At 40.6% G+C, this 21,379-nt stretch overlaps 1 protein-coding gene across 1 annotated transcript in view; it reads right to left on the reverse strand.

The window, feature by feature from the left end:
* DNAJC6 (DnaJ heat shock protein family (Hsp40) member C6) overlaps positions 1-21,379 on the reverse strand; it is a 55,533-nt gene that overhangs the window by 24,571 nt on the left and 9,583 nt on the right. Inside the window, exons 2-6 of the mRNA XM_032218878.1 lie at positions 16,614-16,764; positions 13,776-13,825; positions 13,506-13,654; positions 11,344-11,466; positions 1,509-1,642 (exon numbers count right to left, since the gene is read on the reverse strand). Of these exons, the coding sequence (XP_032074769.1) occupies positions 1,509-1,642; positions 11,344-11,466; positions 13,506-13,654; positions 13,776-13,825; positions 16,614-16,764 (607 nt within the window). The remainder of the gene's footprint in view (positions 1-1,508; positions 1,643-11,343; positions 11,467-13,505; positions 13,655-13,775; positions 13,826-16,613; positions 16,765-21,379) is intronic.

The following is a 21,379-nucleotide window of genomic DNA, read 5'->3' on the forward strand; positions in this document are numbered from 1 at the left end:
GGCCCCGCACCCCCTCCCCTCCCCTCTCAGGAGTCTCCACATGGCCCATTTTGGATGCGAGGTAAGTGCAGGGCCCACGCAGAGGCTTGAGGAGGGGGGGTGGGCCTCCTAGAAGTTTCAGAAGGCCAGAAACATTTCCAGCCTCCGGAGGGCCTCTGAAGCCTGGGGAAGGCAGTTTTTGCATTCCCAGAGGATCGAGGAAAGCCTCCGGAGTCTGGGGAGGGCGAAAACACCCCCCAGCATGGTGCAGGAGGCTGACTTGGCCATGCCCACGATGACTACGCCCTCCAGCAACCAGGCAGAGAACCCATTGCCGAAATTTTTGAAGCCTATCCCTGACTTCCATCATGAGTTCCACTTGGGAAGATAGAATCAGGCTGAAGCAGTCTGATCTAGATGTTTCTGTCCAAATACACATTTTTCTACTTTTGAAAAGGTGATGGCTTCATGTCTAAAACCAAATATTTATATTCTTTGGGAACAACTGGATTCTTGCCGCCACATAATTAGAAGAACCTTACTTTAACAGGACTCCCTTAATATATGTTTGAGAATGCATCCAGAAGTACAAAAACCTTCAATAACATTGAATGTTTCATACTATCATTGAAAAACTTTTTAAAACACTTGCCAAGCTTTAGCCACTCAGCCAAATGTGATAAAACTATTCCCATTGATTTCAGTGCAGTTAGGAAGCTGTTAGAAAGCCAGTCTGGTATAGTGGTTAAGGCACCAGGCCGGGAGACCATGAGTTCTACTCTTGCATTAGGCACAACACAAAATGGATGACCTGGCATTAGTCACTCTCTATCTCAACCCTGGGAAAAGACAGTGACAAAAAATCTTGACATGAAAACTACAGAGATTTGTTTAGGTAGTCATTAGGAGTCAACATTCAAAGGAACAAAAATAAAGGTAGCTGTTGGTGTTAAAGAGCAATAGCAATAGGACTTAGACTTACATACCACTTTACAGTGCTTTACAGGCCTCCCTAAGCAGTTTACAAAGTCAGCATATTGCCCGCAACAATCTGGGTCTTCATTTTATCCAGCTCGGAAGAATGGAAGGCTGAGTCAACCTTAAGCTTGGTGAAATTTGAACTGCTGAACTGCAGCCAGCAGTCAGCAGAAGTAGCTTCCAGTACTGTATTCTAACCACTGACTCACCACAATGAGGGATGAGGTTGACTAAAATCTGGATCTAGGAACTAAGAGTCGTGGTGGTGCAGTGGTTAGAATGCAGCATTGCAGCCTAATTCTGCTGACTGCCAGCAGTTTGATTCTCACCAGTTTGACTGCCAGCAGTTTGATTCTCACCAGGCTCAAGGTTGACTCAGTCTTCCATCCTTCCAAGTTCATATTATTGCGGGCAAGTTGCTGAGAGGGCTGTAAAGCACTGTGAAGCGGTATGTAAGTCTAAGTGCTGTTGCTATTGCTAAGTGAATTAGTATTCCCTGATATAATATGCATTGTACATGATTTGTCAGTCATAAAACACATTTACTATACCTTCTGTGGGATGGCCAGAGTACTACTCCAGGTCTCTTTGAATTTAGCAATTGAACAGCAGAAGCTGGATTAGAGAAGAGATGACAGAAACAGAACATTGCACTGACTAAGACTGCTGATGCCACACGACCATCCTGTCAGACAAAATGCAAAACCCTCAATCAGGAAAATTTCACCTTGCAAATAAGCCATGGTTTTTTTTTTTTTGTTGTTAAACACATACAAAGCCTTATAAACAAGATCTTCTCAATGATGCTTTGAAACTAAAACTACAACAGAAACTTAGCAGAAGCTCTTTTGAGATGCTTCCCTCTGGAAAAAAAATGTTCATAGGATCATTACACTGATTAAACAGAAACAAACATTTGACTTAGGTCAATTCTAATGCATCAAAGGATGTTTTTTTTTTAAAAAAAGTGTAAAAAGATTTAGAAATACACAAGTGCTTCCTATGCAAAGGAAAGACTATTAAACACTGACAGTGAAACTTCCTTCTGATGTGGTGTGATGGAAACATACAACAACGAGTTAAAAACTAGAATGGGATTGTGTGAGATACAGTTATTTTTATATTTGGCACTGTGGCTCAGCTGGAGATAGACTACAACAAAGCAAGTCCATCAAATAGAAGATGAAGAACAAATAGGGTAGAATATTTCTCTCATTTCCTCTACTGTAATCCAGAGGTGCAGCGGAAGAAAACAGCATCCTACCAATGGTTCCCAGCTATGCCAGAAGTGAGTCATCATTGATTAAAGTGTACTTAGAGCGTGTCCGTCACAACAAACCAGAAGCATTCAAATTACAGAGAGTAAGTATCCAATACTCCAATAATCAGTTTGATAGAGAAAAGCTCCCAGCTGTGGGATGTAGTCAGAGTAATCTAATATCGCTATTAAGGAGATAATTCTGTAACATTCCTTTCCATGAATCTTTGATCTTCAGAGCAATCTGATAAACAACTTCATGGCCTTCAAATGTGAAGGATTACAATGTTCTTGAATTCCATGCTGCATGGTCAACTGTGAGAAATTATAAGATTGGTAGTTAAAAATTATATTTGGAGGGCATCAGAATGGATATAGCCGCTGTAGAATTTAGTAAGTATATAATTTGCATGAAAGCCATATGCAGAAAAGGATGAATATGTGGTTTCTCCCCAATAAAGAAAGCAGCAACTCAAAGAGATTTAAAGAGCTGTCCCTTACATATCGAGGCAATGCATGCTTCAGCTGCATTGCTGACACAGAGTTAGGACCAGAAGTGGTATTCAACAGGTTCTGACCAATTCTGTAGAATTCTGTAGAATCAGTATCAGAAATTTTGCACAGCCATTTTTGCAAAGGGGGCGGGGTTTTGGGAGGCAAAAAATTCTGTATTCAGTGTATAAGACACACCCAGATTTTCACTCTTTTTTTTTTTTTGAGGGAAAAAAGTGCCTCTTATGGTCCGAAAAATACGGTAGTTCGGAAAACCGATAAATACCATCTCTGACTGGCCCTGCCCCAATCTATTCTATGCCTCCCGAGTCCCAGCTGATCGGGAAGAAATGGGGATTTTGCAGTAACCTTCCCCTGGAGTGGGGAGGGAATGGAGATTTTACAGTACTTCCCCTGCCAGAAAGTTGTTGGAGTTTGGCTATGTATGTGGTTTGTTTGATGAGTTGACAATATAATTTTTAGGAGTTTCAACCCAGTTTATTTTTTGTAGATCTGTACACTGGTTATTTTATTTCTATTCACCTCCAAGAGTTCCTTAGGTGGATCAGTAGCTATATAAATTTGCTAAACAAACAAAACATTTTAGGGATTTGTGATAGTTCCAGGAAAAATAAAGGTAAAATAAAATAAGTTCCATTGTCCCGTGAAAGGCCATGGCTACACATCACACTCAAGCAAGATTATTGTAGTCTGATTCACGCATCACATCAAACCACAAACCATTCTTTACAAGTAATGATAAAGATAGCATTCTACTGGTTCAGACCGGTTTGCCTGAACTGGAAATTGTGGGTGCACCCCCCCCTACCCATCCCAATTCTAAGGCATTCCATTTAGGCAGTTTTTCACCAAAAGTGCATGTGCGGAAGGCTGTGCACATGTACAGAGGGGGGGTGTGCACTCACATTTGCAAACTTGCAGTGAAGGTAAGTGAATATCTCCCCTGTATATGATACTGTATATGAAGTTTGCCATTGTTTACCTTTGATATGAAATGATAAATAGGGAAGGCTGTGCCTGTCATATAGAATAAGCAAGTATGGAATATACAACCATTTAAGTGCATTTTTTTAAAAGTGGGATAAAATATTTAAATAAATAAAGATGGAATATGATAGACATGTGCTCACTATCCTGATATAGTTCTGACTAGCTTTTATCCATGAGAGTTTACCTTGTGGGAATAAACTTTTAGTAAGATGTTCTTTAGTGCTTAAATATAGGTTTTGTCATCATTACAGTACTGTATGGTCCATGGTGCTCTCTGAGCCTAGTTGTTTTCTGCAAGATCAAGGACTGCACAGTTCCATCCTGAGCTACAAATATTCTCTTCCATCAATTACACTACTATACCATGGAGTTTCTATGGGCAATACTGAAGTGAGGAATCAAATCTACCTGCCTATACCTGAGTCTTAAAGCTAGAACAACAGCTTCCCTATACAAATTGGATTAGATTTTAAGAGCTAGTGTCTTATTATTAATGAGCTTCCCTGCACCTTCTGATTTATAGCGTCTTTACTATAAAATCTGTATCTAGAAGGCAGTGAGGTATGATTGTCTGATCTCCATATTATAATTTCAAGACTGCACAAGTAGTCAAGAAAGAATTGAGTGTCAAAAGGCTGTTTACAAAAATAATGATATTTCCCTTGCATGGAACTCTATGAATCATCATTCTGTTGCAGTGTTGCGCCTTTGGAGAAATAGAAGAATTCCATGGATATGGCAGTTGATCTGTAGACTAGCATTCCTATACCATTTACTTCATTCTTTGTTATTTTAGGACGTACCTTATGAATCAATAACATGAATCAGAAGGGTAAAGAAAGAGATATTTGGGAAAAATGCTGATTACTAGAAATCTAATAAATAAAAATATTATGAACTGAATTATAAATATACGGACCTTTACTCCAGGTTGACCACCTGGAATTCCATGGATATGGCAGTTGATCTGTAGACTAGCATTCCTATACCATTTGGCATTGAAGAGGTCCCTCCAGATAAATTTATTTATCTGGTTAATAGTGTCCTTGGGACAGGATGTCTTCATATGGTTTACAAAAAGTCATCAACAGCTGGGACAGCCTTACCTCTGGTGGCAAGTGACCATCTTTGAAATTGCTTGGGGGCAAATCAGGAGAATCCATTAAAAGTGTCAACAATGCCAATGTGATGGTGATCTTAATACAAACATCCCGTATTTTTGGGAGTATAAGACGCACCAAGATTTTGAAGAGGCAAATTTAAAAAAAAAGTTTTTGCACTCTGCAGACCTCCCCAAAACAGCCTGGTTTTTGTCCAAAAAGGCACATGAATAGCCTTTAGAAGGTTTATAGAGTGTTCCTGGGGCTGAGGGGCAAAAAATGAGCAAAAAACGCCCCATTTTCACTCATTTTTGCCCTCCCCAATCCCCAGCAGCACTCTGGAAGCCTCCTAAAGCTACTCATGGCCATTTTTGTAAAGGGGGAGGGATTGGGAGGCCAAAAAGACTCTATTCATTGTATAAGATGCACCCAGATTTTCACCCTTTTTTGAAAGAAAAAGGTGTGTCTTATACTCTGAAAAATACGGTAATTCAATTCTAGGATATGTCAGGTGTATCATTTCTTCAACCTGGTGGACTCTGATGGCCAGCTGTCAAAATTCTGTTGGTGGAGAAGGGGAATAACTTGCTTGATGCATCTGTCATGGTTCTCAAATGAATCATTTGCTTATGACATCATCAGATTTGATAATCTCTAGAAGTAGGTGCCATAGTGGTAAGAGGGGATGCTGCTAATAATCAAATATTAGAAATTGGGAATCTGAAAATAGGAATGACAGGAATATGACAGAAGAGTTATTGCATGTATTATTTTGATTATTTTAATAGCAATAGCAATAGCAGTTAGACTTATATATCACTTAATAGGGCTTTCAGCCCTCTCTAAGCGGTTTACAGAGTCAGCATATTGCCCCCAACAACAATCCGGGTCCTCATTTTACCCACCTCGGAAGGATGGAAGGCTGAGTCAACCTTGAGCCGGTGAGATTTGAACAGCCGAACTACAGAACTGCAGTCAACTGAAGTAGCCTGCAGTGCTGCATTTAACCACTGCGCCACCTCGGCTCTTGACATGTATAGAAAAATGTGGATTATATAAGATACTTGTTTGTTGTGCTAACAATCAAGGATGGTCCACACATTATTTCTCCTTTTGGGACCCCAGAGAAAATGACCGTTGGTTTACCTGAACAGTCATTCTCTGGGTGCTGCAGGAGAGTCCAAGCAAAGGTTAAATTCAATCTATTCACCCAAGGACTGAGTTAATTTTCTTAACCATGCCTCCTCTCCTCATTGAGATCAGTTTAAAAATGAATGCAGTAGTCTGTGATGGACTTGTCCATGTTGTGTGTTCTGCCAACAGAAGAATTGCTCCGCACAGCCTGAGGCGATCCAGAGAAAAGAAGGAACCCCAGGGTGGGGTTGGACTCTCCCGCAGCGCCCAAAGAACGACCATTCAGGTAAGCCAACGGTCATTCTCATGTGCGCTGCTTGGAGAGTCCAAGCAAGGGACATACCCAAGCTATGCAGTCCCAGAAAGGGAAGAAAAATCGTCCAGGGTGTCTGTAGCCGCAACTACCCATTACAAAACTCTCCTCCCGAAGGAAGCCTCGGCGCAAGCATAAGAGTCAATGCGATAATGTCTAATAAACAGAGTTGGGGACAACCATGTGGCCACCCTACAAATTTCCTCCACTGAAGCTTGCGTTGCCCACGCAGCTGTAGTCGCAGCACTCCTCATGGAGTGGGCTGTGATTCTAGGTGATATCACCCTGCCCTCGTACTGGTAAGCCAGCTTAATGCAGGCCCTCAACCACCGGCTAATGGTTGATGGAGACACTTTGCGTCCCATGGATCCAGGCTGAAAAGAAACAAAGAGTGATTCGGAGCGACAAAGCTCCTCCGTCCTCTTGATGTATCTGAGAATTGTCCTTTGCACGTCTAGTTTGTGCCAGGTGCATTCCTGGGGATAGCGAGGACGAGGACAAAAGTTGGGAAAAATCACTTCTTGAGTCCTATGAAACAAGGAGTTCATTTTAGGTAAAAATGCCGGATCCAACCTGAGGATAACCCCGTCAGCCTGAAATATGCACAAGCCTTGTTGGACCGATAGAGCTGCCAGAGAGGCTGCTGGAGAAGCAGGCTGGGACCCCTCATCTACCAGAAAAGGGGATATGTCCCTTTGTGGGGAGGGATGAATTGGGATCTCCTGAGTAGTGTAAAGGACTAGGATCCCTGGACTGATGGCCCAAAGAGAGAGACAGCCTCTGGGCCCTCTCAAAAATGTTTTCAAGGGCTCAATGTCTGCAGACCTTGGCCTTGGATAGGCTTTGCTGCCCCTGGGATTGGGAGTTCCCTTCCCCTTCCTGCACTCCTCCATCTCAGGGGGATCTGGCCTAGTGCATTTGGATGGTTGCTCCTCTTGTGCCCTTTTGGCTCCTTCCACCATGGTTACTTCAGCTGGGAAGGAGGCTCGCAGTCTGCAGTTGCATGGAGGGTTTGTCAAAGCAGTAGGCCTGACACCTGCATGAACTGTGGTTTCAAGGTGCCTCGCAGATACGTCCGATGGATAGGAGTATGGCCCAGGGGGCCAAAGCTCTCCTAGGCTGTCCACTGGATTCTTCTTGACGGAGGAGGCCTCGCCGGAGGCCCGAGCTAAGGCCAAGCACTCCCTCGCGGCTATCTACTGGCTGGGAGGAAAGCGCAGCAAACAGAAACGGCCAGGGAAAAAGGTGCGCAAAAAAAAAACGCCTCCCAAAATGGCCACCACACTTTTCAGGCAATGAGGGAACTGTCGGGCGTGAAACAGAGCTTCTGCCGAGGACCCAGACCAGCAATTAAGGTGGAAAAGACAGTTGTGGAAGCAGGAAGCCTCCTGCTTTCCCCGCGCTCGCCAGCAGCCGCTGGACAAGCACCCTGGCAATCGCAAGCTCTCCGAGCAATACGGAGCTTAAAAGCCCCTAAATTTCCTTACCAGCAATTTTTGAACAAAAGGAATGAAAGATGACTAAACACTAAAGACCAAAATAAAAAAAAATTATTCTGATTAAGGCAGGGTTTTCAGTCTATTCACACAAAATGAGAACTTCTCAAACACACGTCTGAACTGGGCTGGACTGAGTTTTTAAACTGACCTCAATGAGGAGAGGAGGCATGGTTAAGAAAATTAACTCAGTCCTTGGGTGAATAGACTGAATTTAACCCTTGCTTGAACTCCCCAATCAGCGCACTGGAGAACTGAATAAAGCATATGAGATCTTACTTAGAGAAAGCATTATTGTTCTATATTTATTGTTTTACATCACTTAGGGGTGCAGAGATTGAAGACAACTGAAATTTATTCTTGGTCTTAGCTGGCTCACTAAAAATAACTTCCTATTATCACTGTTGTTGGAGAACGAAGGCCAGGTTCCAGGTTTAGGATAGAAAAAAATATTGAATCATGGATGAGCAGGACCTGATATGCCAAGTGAAGAACTAAGTGGCACACAATTTTATGAAGCCTGCACTCAAAAATCCAAATCTCATGAAAATGCCTTTACTGTGTTTTAGGGAAGTAAACCATTGTTACCTGATTTGCTTCCCCAGGGCCTAAATTATACCCATAATTTCCTTAGTCTCAATATTCTAGTCAAGCTATAAAACCAAAACAACAACAATAAAACCATGTTCTACAATGAAGATGGAAGGGAAGTTTGTTCAGCTTGCAAAGTCATCTTAGTTTGCAGAGAGATGGGATGCCCTCATTCTGACACCCTTTTCTCAGAAACCTCTGGTATCATTAAGGTATAAAAGAAGAGTAATCCATGGCGAGCAGATGTGACTTCTAAAATGGTATGTTCAACCTTCCAATCTGCATTATTGATTGCTGGGAAATTTGAAAAATACTGACAGAGTTAGCAAATCAGTTAGCAAAAAAAAGTATTGGTGTATCTGAACATCCTTATTCATAGTATAGGAGAACTGCAAATGTCTCTCCCTTCTGAAATTGTGTTTAGGAAAGATATTAACAATCAAGCCAAGGGATTATATAGGGGTGCTGCCATTTAACTAATGCTTTCCTTCCTTAATCTTTTCTTAAAAAATCATTTTAGTTTTTGTGTTCACATGTGGGATATGCTATTATTTTAAACAACCATTCGCCAGCACAACACTTGGTACTTCCTTCCACTCTTTCCAATATGTTCTTTCTGCCTTAAAAACCTTCTTTCTCATCCTCATTATAGCAAAAATTATCTAAATTAGAAAAATCAAGAACTGCATCATAACTTCATAAAACATGAACAATTACTGACCTGTGCTAAACCGATTAGCACACTCAGTTTAGCACAGGTCACTAATTTTTCATGTTTTACCTAAATTGGAAGTGCTGCTGATCCTTTTCAGAAGACACTTTTTACCTGGAGTTTAAGTATCCTGAGTTTCTCTATTATACATAGTTATATGAAAGTGCTATATTCTCTATTACATTGAGTAGTTGTGCATTGCCCGATATGTGTATTCATTTTCTCTGAATTGGCTAAAATCCTCAAGAAAAGGATAAATTATTTCTTAATGGTACACTATTATACTATCTCTTCTTTATTATGGCAAGAAGCCTTACAGTGGGTTTAGTCTCTATTTTGATTTTTCTGCTTTTCAGACTCCAAGCAAAGTTTTGTGTGGGCGCCATTAAATCACTTCTCTAAATACTCTACTTCCCCTATCTTATTGAAATAAATGCTTTAAGTGTTTTGAATTCTCTACAGATTGCTTAAAATCCCGACCTTAGCAATTAGCAAACTGTTAATTGTAACCATTGAACAGTTCAATGGTCATCTGATTGCTTTCTATGCAATCAAGGCATAAATTGAATTAATGAATTTTATTGTTTGGATTTTAATTTTAACAACTTAAATGATCCTACTAAAATTAACATTCAAGACTGTTATAGAATTGCTAGTCATCTCCTGATATCAAATGTTTATGTAAGACGTAAAAGGAAGAATGATATCTAAAGTACTGCTCAGGGTTAATGTGCATACATTCCGTGTTGCCCATGCAGGGTGCAATGCCATTTTCAGACCTAAAATAAAGTTATGGAAACATGTTCTAATATAGTAGCACTCCACATGGATCATGGTATTTTTGACTCAGTGCAAATGCCAGTCCAATTTTTGAAAGAACGTCTATAACACACTGAATTTTCCAAGGAACTAAAAGGTCTGGTACAAAGACTCTCCATGCAACTGAGTAGGTGGTAAATACTTTAAGCAGCCGTTGCTTTAGTTCTGATGTGTTCAAAAATATAAAGTATTAAAATACTGACAGGCTGCTTTTTTTTTCTATATAAACAAATGAAATGCCACTTTGGAAATCCATTCCTAACATTTATTTATTAGACTTATATACCGCTTCATAGGGCTTTCAGCCCTCTCTAAGCGGTTTACAATTTTTTTTTTTTTTTAGCAAATTGAGTCAGCAACTTGCCCCCACAGTCCGGGTCCTCATTTCACCCACCTCAGAAGGATGGAAGGCTGAGTCGACCTTGAGCCGGTGAGATTTGAACTGCTGAGCTGCAGATCACAGTCAGCTAAAGTGGCCTGCAGTACTGCACCCTAACCACTGTGCCACCTCGGCTCATTCTCAGATAAGATTTGAAAGAGGGATTAGGATGGACAATTGTTCCTCCAGTAATATCTGTAAAGTTTCCAGGAACAGCCACATAAAACTCCCCAAAGATACATTGATCATCAGTATCTATAATATGACTCCAAACCCAGTCATATTATGGATATTGCATTGTGGTGGTGCCTTTGATACAATGCATTCAAGATGTCTCTCTTCATCTATAACATTTGTGATAAGATCCATTGCTGATGCTGACACAGCACTTTCACCTTTTCTTAAAGTAATAAGGAGCATTCCAGAAGAAAGCAGTGATGAAAAACCAGTATCATGAGTTTCATGATGTAATTGGCAAGATGTTGGAAATGATACCAAGTTTTCCAATTACAATCCTGAAAGCACTATTGAGATACTTCTAAATTCTCTAAGAACACAACCCTATAAACTAAGCAGTCCATTTTTAAAAAATATTTATTATTCACAATAGTTATAAAAATAAAATGCTGCAAACACCATTATAGGGAATACATCTTCCATTGAAATGAAAATTGATGATTTTTTTATTAGAGACAAATGTGGATCAAATACAAAAAACTGCAGGAATAAAATTACAGGAACATGATATTCCATGTCTTCCACTTTTTCATCAGTAAAGCTATAAATATCTAGCTAAGAGAAAACTCAAAAGCATTACAGGCTCTTATCAGATTTGACAAAGAAATATCTCAAAATGTTGCAGTGTCTGTCGACTTTAGCACTGCCCTCCACATATTGTTGCCACAAGTCAATTTTCAATTTTTAGTTTTTCTTTATATCGTTTGTACTCTACATCAGTATTTTTCAAAAAATCAACAGTCTATATTCGTTAAAAGGACATTAATTTATGTCAAGCTTTATATTTCAAATATTTTTTTCTATATAGATCTACATACAAATGGTTACTTACTGCTTGACTTACCATACAGTGAATGACACAAACATTTTTGGGATTCTGCTGCAACCAGTTATGCATATTCTTACAAACAGCATAGAGATTGTGGAGACTTGGTGCTTGTCTAATTGGCCAACTACATTCAGATACCTAAAGAAGCACAGAGTGAAAACAAGTCAGAACAATAGTAACAATCTTCTGGGTTTGCACAGTATAAAAGAAAGCTAGAAAGAGGTCAGGTAGTTTTGAGTTTGGCATATTTTAAGACCCAAGTATGTTCTATAAATCATATCATCACATAATATGATTTATGTATGCATGATCAGGCTCTTCAGCAGGGGTGATTAAACTCCCGACCAGGGGTGGGCTTCAAAAATTGCAGCCCTGGGTTCGCTGCCCCGTTGCTGGGTGGGTGTGGCCATGGTGGGCATGGGCTAATCGGTTTCCTGCACCATGGCGGGGGGCATTTTTTGCCCTCCCCAGACTCCTGATGTTTTCCTCGAGCCTCTTGGAGGGCACAAACTGCTTTTCCCGGGGTTGGAAATGGAGTTTCCAAGAACCTCCAGTATGCTCATTTCTGCCCCCCTCCCGGAGCCTCCGCACAGGCCCTGTATTTACCTGGCATGATGAATGGGCCACTTGGAGACTCCAGGGAGGGGAGGGGTGTGAGGGGCGGGGAGGAATGGGCAGAGCCAGCCAGGAGTGGGATTTGGGGATTTGCCGAACCGCACAGAACCTTCACTAGAGGAACGTCCGAACCTGTCCAAACCCCCAGCAGCCCACCCCTGCTCCTGACCTTCAAAATGCAGGAGATAAAAGGCCTATGGCTTTACACACATGTAAAACAGGATAAGGTGTTGGCTGTAACACCTTGGTTTCACCTACTATTTTGAAACAAATGATTGTCCCTGCTGTTACACCTAACCACAGCACATTATGTGAATTCAGAAATTTAGCAAGCTGTGGAAAAGACTCTGAGGTTGGGAAAGATTGAAGGCAAAAATATAAGGAGATGACAGAGGAGGAGATGGTTAAATAGTGTCAGCGACGCTATGAACATGAGTTTGGGCAAACTTGGGAAGACAGGGGAAGACAGAGAGGCTTGGTATGCCATGGTCCATGAGGTCTGAAAAATTGGACATGACAAAGCAACTGAAAAACAAAAATCAAGCCAGTGACATAAAGAGGAACAGGCAATGCATGGATTTCATACTATAATCCATTTAATGGCAATATGAAGAAAATGGGTTATTAATTTAGAAATATTATTTAGAAAGGTGGCTGTTAAAATGATAATGTAAAGATTTTAAAATTCTGTTATCAGTCTCAACTTTAGCAACTTCCATCTGCTAATTAATACTTCAAGGTGTTTGTTTGATTAGTTTATTATTATTTTTAATTATGTGACTTGTTTTGCTTATACATGGTGGAAAGAAAGAAAACCTCCTTATTTATGTGAAGATCCAGAGTATAGCAATTTTTTAGTATAATGATTTTCTTCCATGAGTCAGAGAAAAATGGATAAGTCCCCTCCTTCCAACCCAAAAGAGCAGAAAAAGATTTTTTTCTGAACATTTATGTCTCTTGATGACTATTGATTAAACAATCTGGCCTCTCTACAGGAATACCTTACATAGGAAACAATCAAACCTTCAAGATTCTGTTACTATAGCTATTATAATACAGTAGTTTTAGAATTCCTTGGAGTTAACTTTCAGAACTGATTCATGTGTGCATGTTTTGCACGCATGCCTTTGATTCCTGATTTTTGGTGACTTAACTGCAGTTGTCCTTGCAGTTTTCTTGGCAATATATTTCAGAAATAGTTTGCAGAATTGAGATTAGCCACTAATATTTAACCATTCTGTGAAATAAATTAAGTATATTTTAAAAAATTATTTTTACTGTAAATTTGAAATCGGTGGTAGTAACATTCTTTTATTATTATTCTACTCTGATCTTTTTTTTTTACATTTTAACTTTTGCTGTACAGTGTCTTAATAAATATTGATCCAAAGATGGATGAAATTGATGGAATTTAGAGATTGCCCCAATCTGTCTTGATTCTGATCATCAATATGACATTTCTTTCTTTTCGAAGGCAGATCGACATGGCACCAGCTACACATTATTTTAATATCACAACTTTACCGTGGTCTTTGTCACATCACTGCACCAGCAAAACTTACCCTATTATGAAAACGTGCAGTACGATAAGACTTTGGTGACAAATTGAAAACTGTGTAATGATCAGGATGTCTTGAATCAAGAAATGTCCGCACATCGTCAATATGATTCCTAAATCCCAGTTCGACTCCTTCACCCGGAAATGACATCACTATCAAGAAATGAGGGCGGGGGCGACAAACATATATTCTGAAGTGAAACCCAAATAAAATGGGCAATGAGAAGTTGGAGATTGCTACATTGCTTTATTACTCAAATAATTGATCACTTACCAATAATTCTTGAGGTAATATAAGAAATATCTAGTTCTCCCTTGGCATAGCTATAAAAGGAAACAGAAGAGAACAACAAAGTAAATTCTGGTTAATGCAGACGTATACAACTGTCGGATAAAAAATATCAAGAATTCACTTTTATTATCACCTCTTTTTTTTACATTCACTGGATATTTTAGGGACCAATCATATTTCCCATACTTATTACAATCAGGACTAAACACAGTAATATTTACCTAATAAATATTATTTTTTTACCTAATAAAAAATCTCCATTTATAAGGAGAGAAAAAAAATAGAATTCTATATTCATTGCAGTGTTCAGCAGCCTATTCCATTCTACTCAACTCTACTCCACTCCATTCCATTTGTGACACATTGAAAATCTATGGTAGAATAATTCATTGTTTCTGTTAAGTTCCACACTTTTCCAGTCAGGTTTTAAGCCAACTTTCAGTAGAGCAGCATTGGTTGTGCTTGTTGATGTCCTATGGCTGTGTCTGCAACCTGCAGCTTCAGAGCCACATGAGGCTCTTTGGGCCCTCTGCTGTGGCTCCCTGTCAGGTGATCCCACCACTGGCTAGCCCCACCCCTCGCAGTTCCCTCCCAGTCACTCTTTGTCTGGCCTAAGAAGGTAAGGGATGGAGAAATAGCCAGGGCTGATTTTCCAGCACCTCACTCTTGCTGGAGCTTCATCTGGCCCTTGTTGGTGCTGGGCATGCTTCCATCACTTGGAGAGAAACACAACCTGTTCTTCACCCCGAGATACTGGCCTAACCCAGCCACGACTGACACCATCTTTGCTAACACGGCTGGTGGAGTGGGAATGGGATCCGGGAGGCAGGGATGATGGAAAGGGGGCCAGGCCCGCAGTGCCTAGTCGTGGCTTTAAAACTTGCCATCCAAGGACTTTTGCCATCCGGAAGAGGACTCAACTCCTCCCCCTCCTTTTCCTCTCACAACCACAACTGGCCAGAGAAAGATAGAGAGAGAGACACACACACAAAGATACAGAGAGAGGGGGAGAGATCCAGGTCTTAAGGTACTTCTGAAAGTCATAGAGAACAGGAGCTTTCTGTCTCTGTGAGTGAATGCTGTACCGTAAGATAGAGGCAAGTGACAGAGAAGGTGTGTTTTCTTGATCCACAAGATGACAGCTTTTAATTGAGGTGACCTAAAATGCACCTGCTCTGCCTAAATACCACGGATAGGCAGAAGCAACTGGAGAGAGGTAATGTCTCAAATAACTGGAGCTTATGGTATGAATTGGTAATGACCAACATTTTGAATATACACACACATACACACACACACACGCACACACACCATATTTTTTGGAATATAAGATGCACCAGAGTATAAGACGCACCTAGATTTTGAAGAGGTAAATTTTAAAAAAAGTTTTTGCACTCTGCAGACCTTTCAAACCCTCTGCATGCCTCAGTTTATGTGAAAAAACAGGGCATGCAGACAGTTTGAGAGGCCTGTGAAGTGCTCCTGGGGGCTGGGAAGGGGGCAAAACCAAGCAAATAATGGCCCGTTTTTGCAAAAATGGGCCCATTTTTGTCTTTAAAAGGGCATAGCTTTTAAAACCCTTGTAGAGTGCTCCTGGGGGATGGAGGGGGCAAAAATGAGCAAAAATGCCCCGGCTTTTGCCATAAAAAGGGCATGCATAGCCTTTAGGAGGCTTGTAGGGTGCTCCTGGGGGCTTGGGGAGCAAGAATGAGCAAAAAACAGCCCGTTTTTCATTCACTTTTGCCCCCCAGCCCCCAGGAACCCTCTACAAGCCTCCTCAAAGGCTATGCACATCCATTTTTGTGAATGGGGTGGGGTTTCGGGATGCCAAAAATGCTGTATTCAGTGTATAAGATGCACCCAGATTTTCACTCTTTTTTTCGGGAGGGAAAGGTGTGTCTTGTACTCCAAAAAATATGGTATACTATATTATGAGCGTGATGGATATGTAATGGAGAAAATCTATGCATATAGTTGCTAAGAATCATTACTAACTTGATGGCATATAATCAATGAATGAAGATGGCAGGTGGTTGTGAGCAGGGAAGAGCTTGTATGATCCCAATCTGCCACTAGAAACAGTGACAGTTGAGAATGGCAACATGGTTCATAATGCAGCAACGTTGATATTTTTGTCCTTGACTACAGGGGTCTTTGTGTCCTGATCCAGCATTCATTTAAGTATATATTCTTGTGAAAAGTGTCTTATTTCCAAAGGGTGTCTCCTTGGTTTCACGGAGGTAGAGTGGAACCTCTCACCACTTAGAGCTGTCAGTTCTTGTTCAAAAACCTAATTGCATGGGCCTAACATTCCTGAATTAATTATGCCATGTATTTCTATGGATTTAGAATATGACAACTTAATTGTGACAACGTGCAGAGATGGCTTTGACAAAAGGTATGCAAGAGTCACTGAGACATGATGAGAAAATAAATGCCAATTCAGTCCTGAAAAGGAAAAAACTTGAGAAATAGAAGAACACTGCAATAGCCTCAAGTTTGAAGACCCAAAGTAAACCTACATTTTCAGTTCTTTCCTAAGTTTAAACAGTCACCGAACAAAGCAGCCAGTTAAATAAGTAAGTAAGTAAGTAAGTAAGTAAGACAGTTAAGTTGTCTGTAACCATGTTACAGATTCTGTTTCACTTTAGCTAATTGAGTTTAATTATTAAAATGCTTTTCATTTCACTACTCTATTGCTCAATAATCAAATTTCCCTTTCCACAAGCCTATTAACATCTAATCATTTTCTATAGCAAGGCATCTTAACAGGGACTGTGTTGCTTGCTGAGCACTTCAGACAGGTGTGTTTCAAAGTACCTTGCAACAGATTGCATCACTTTAGTAGAAGTATCTTTTAGAGTGTCTTTCAAGTTATCCTTTAAGTTGCTGAAGAGTCTCCCTGCACCACCTTTCATCATGTCCAATAGTCCTCCCCCATAGCTAGACTCCAGGTCAGGAGATGAGGCACCTTGAAAGAAGGAAAAGGAGACTCAATAAACCAAAGGCATTGCAAAAAAACAAGAAATGTAACCACTGCAGCAAATTTTAGATCAGTTACACTGATTTACTTATTAGAAAGAGATGAGAAAACAGAGGCATTAGGAGCAAGCAGGGTAACCCATAGTATGAGAAAACAGAGCACAACAACATAATTGTCCTGTTAAAACACGATGTACTGACATGGACTCTTTCTTGTTTTTCTTTCCCAGTTAGAGCTGAAAAAGATGAAACTGATCTGAGACAGAATAAGCAACAACAGGAAACAGGCACAGCAGGAGTAGGTTTAGATAAGAACATCTGTCAACAGATCGCATTAGTTTTAGGACCTGAGAGAGTTCCCAGACAAATGGATACATTTGAATCATAACATCCCAAGGTAGAGATTTTTATCCACAGAACCTCACATCTCAAGTGAAGTTGAACTTTCTTACTTTAAAAAAAAACTGTAATACTTGACAGTGGCTTTGAATCACAAGCAAGTAACTTTGCAAAATGTTCCTACAATAAACAGAAGTGCGATGGAGTGATCTGGAACTGGGGGAGCTTTTGGGATCTCCCTTTGTCATGGTCAGATCAAGCCCTTGATTATAGCAATAGCAGTTAGACTTATATACCGCTTCATAGGGCTTTCAGCCCTCTCTAAGCGGTTTACAGAGTCAGCATATTGCCCCCAACAACAATCTGGGTCCTCATTTTACCCACCTTGGAAGGATGGAAGGCTGAGTCAACCCTGAGCTGGTGAGATTTGAACAGCCGAACTGCAGAACTGCAGTCAGCTGAAGTAGCCTGCAGTGCTGCACTCTAACCACTGCGCCACCTCGGCTCACTACCATGGATACCACTCTGCCATCCATTGAAGGGAGGCCACACCCATTAGATTGATCCAATTGGTGGTGACTGGGGGGAAAGATTCCACCCTCGTCCCATACTGTGTGGGGTGCAACAGGGATTGGTGCTCTCTGTGCTTCTATTCAACAATTACATGAGGCCACTGGGTGTCGTCATTTGAGGTATATTTACACTGATGATACTCAATTATAGGTCTCTGTCCCTAGCAAACTAAATAATACTGTGGATCAGGGGTGAAATTCAGCAGATTTTGACAGGTTCTGGAGAACCGGTAGTGGAAATTTTGAGTAGTTCAGAGAACCAACAAATACCACCTCTGGCTGGCCCCAGAGTGGGTTGGGAATGGAGATTTTGCATATCCTTCCCCTGCCATGCCCACCAAGCCACGCCCATGGAACTGGTAGTAAAAAAAATGAATTTCACCACTGCTGTGGATGAAATACACTGGTGCCTGGAGGCTGTAAATGGAAAACAACAGGCTTCAACAAGACTGACTGGCCTTGGGGCCCATTGGTTCTGATACTATACTATCTTTGCTTTGGATGGGGTTGCACTGTCCCAAACAGACCCTGTGTGCAATCAGGCAGTTCTCCTGGACTCACAATTCAAGGAGCAGTGGCTACAAGGGAATTGGTACAATTTTGCATTGTGCAACAATTGTGCCCATTTCCAGCTCAATGGTCTCTACTCACAGTCACTTATACTACGCTAATCACCATCTAGCTGATCTACTGTGATGGAATATACATGGGGCTGCCCTTGAAGAGTATCTGGAAACTTCACTAGTACAGATTACAATCACATGGGCAGTTATGTGTGTTTCAAGAAGTCACACTGCTAGCCTACAAGCTGCATTGGTTACTCCTCTGTTTCTGGGTCCAATTCAAGGTGCTGGTTTTGTTCTTTAAAGCCATGGCATGAGGCCATATCCCTGATTCTATCTGCCCAACTTTTTGGACACCAGGGACTGGTTATGTGGAGGGAGATTTTTCCACAGACAGGAAAGGGTGTGGTTTCATGTGCTTCCTGTGTCCCACAGAAGGGGCTTCATATGTTTATGTGGCCTGGTTGCTAGCATGCCGCAGACTGGTTCCAGTCCATGGCCCGGGGTTAGGGACCCCTGCTCTAGATCCAGCAAAGAAGGCATGTTGCAATGGTCCCATCAAATAGGCAGCTTTGCTTGGTGGATCCCTACTTTATGGAACAGTCTTCTCCTGAAAAGAGAGTCTGACCTTATTCATTTTAAATTGTCAGTAGTCCCTCAAGATGTGGTTATGTCATCAAGTCTAAGGACCTTAGGGGACTGGTGAAATATTGAGATGGCTCCAGTGTAATTAACAGCTGCTTTTTGCTATATATAGTAGATCTATATAGTTTTTTGCCTTTTATAATTTTAACATTTTTAAACATAACAATGTTAATATTTGTCAGCATACATGGCTTTTAGCTTTGTTGTATACCACTCAGTCACTTGTCTGTGAAACAGCAGCCATGGATGAAGGAAATAAATACTAAATAATTATCAGTCTGCAAAGTTAAACAGCTGAAAATAGCTCTCTGTCTATCAGGCCATAGACATACACCATATCTGTGGCATCACACATTTCAGGAAATGAAATCACTATTTATTCAGGGCATTAGGAAATACTGTCCAATTGAATTAAGTTAAGAAATACTGCTCTGGGATATATTTAGACCCCCTTTTTGCCTCTATAAATCAAGGATAGATTGCTATTTGCAAAAATTTGGCTGGATGAACATGAAACTGAATCACCACAGACACTAGCTTCATTGATGAGAATAATAATATTTCATCTCCCTTAGTGGTTTTTGTTACAGGAAGATTTCTTTCCAGGTTATCACTTTGAAATGATTTGTGTGAAGGATTTTTTTTTTTTTGTCAAAAGACAAGTAGCAAAAGGAGATAAAATCTTCCAAAAACTTCAGAATAAAAAAGTCTTTATGATAATAATTTTCTTGGCAGGACAAATTTCTCCCCCGCCCTTCTGCACTACAAATGAATAGAAATATGGCTTCATTTATCTGCTTTTGGAAAACTTGCTTGATGCATGCCTCACTATGTCATATTTAAAACACATTATGTGAAAATATAGCTCTCTAGAGAGGTTTATAATGTCAAGAAAGATGGAAGAAAAAAAGGGGGTGATCAGCAACAAAGAGGATAGATTTGATTGCATCAATGAAGAATATTGCAATGATTTAAATTGTTTAAAGTTAGTTTAGCAAGGAGGAGCTAAGTTCAATGTAAAGATATTATCAATTTTTTATTCTTTTTTCCAATATAATTTAGGCTGTTTTTGTTAAAAATCTATACCATGTACGGGTTCTGGGAAGTCGGGGGGGGGAGGCTGGGGGGGGTTGGGGGGGGAGGGGGGAGGGATATATATCAGGTTTGACGAGACGTGTTAGATTTTAATGTAATTTGACTCCACATGTATACTGTTTTCTCTTATATTTTCATTACTATTATTATTATTATTTTCTTTAAAACTAGGATATGTTAAGCATATTGACATGAAGCAGAAATACACCAATGAGAGGAGGAGTGGGAAACAGAAGGGAGAAGAAAGATGGGAAGAGAGGGATAGGAGAGAGGGTAAGGGGGGAAGATGAGGAGGATGAGGATAAGGAGAAGTGGAATGTAGAGAGAGGAGAAGGAGAAAGGAAGGGGAAGTAGAGTAGGAAAGGATGATGGAGGGAAGATAGAAAGTTGGAGAGAGGTAGAAGAAAAAGGTATGGAGAGCAGAAGAGCTATAATGGGTTTTTATTTTTCTGGGCATTGTTGACAAGAGGAACTGATGTAATTATTATTTAATACTATATGATACTGGCTATGTATAGTATACATGTGAGTGTATGTTATGAAAATGGATATAAAAAATATTTTTAAAAAAAAGAATATTGCAACTGAAGACCTAAAGGGCCAAGTTGTGGCAGGCCATCCTAAGAAAATCGTATGTAGTTGACATCAAGTTGATGGGACATAATTATCAATCATTCATGGATTTATACAATATGGAGTTGCAGTTGTCAACTCCAATCCCTAAAACATATCTCTAATATTCCTTTCGTTGTTGTTTGTTTGCACAAGACTCTGCCATTCATTCTGGTGGAACTATAATGTAGAGACTTGCTGCAGTTTTACGCAGGGGTTCAGGATGACTTCTAGCTAAGGTTCTGTGCAGTTTAGAGAACCCCCAAATCCCACTCCTGGCTGGCCCTGCCTACCCCTCCCCTTTCAGTAGTTCCCATACAGCCTGGTTTGGATGCAGGTAAGTGCAGGGCATGCACAGAGGCTTGGGGAGGGTGAAAAACAGGCCTACTGGACATTCAGGAACTTCAGAGCCCCTTTTCGCCCTCCTGGAGACTCAAGAAAAGTGAGGGGAGGTGAAAACACCCCCACCCATAAGGTGACCAGATGTCCCGATTTCAGCGTGACAATCACGCTTTATAACAATTTGTCCCGTTTCCCGCCGCGTTTTTAAAAAGTCCCGATTTTCTGGCTTCATGTTGACAGCCCAGTGGATTTGCTTAAGAAATCCTAACCGGGACAAGACAAAAGACTAATCTAATCCTGTCTAATCCTTCTCTCTGTCGCAGTACTTTCATTGAAGATATTAAAACATTAAAGCAACAAAATGAAACCCCCCCCCCACGCTGCTTTTACCTCATTTTATAAGAAAAAAATGATCTAGTACCATAGAGCTGCAGGA

The sequence above is a fragment of the Thamnophis elegans genome, chromosome 5, assembly GCF_009769535.1.
Source record: "Thamnophis elegans isolate rThaEle1 chromosome 5, rThaEle1.pri, whole genome shotgun sequence".
Classification (NCBI taxonomy): Eukaryota; Metazoa; Chordata; class Lepidosauria; order Squamata; family Colubridae; genus Thamnophis; species Thamnophis elegans.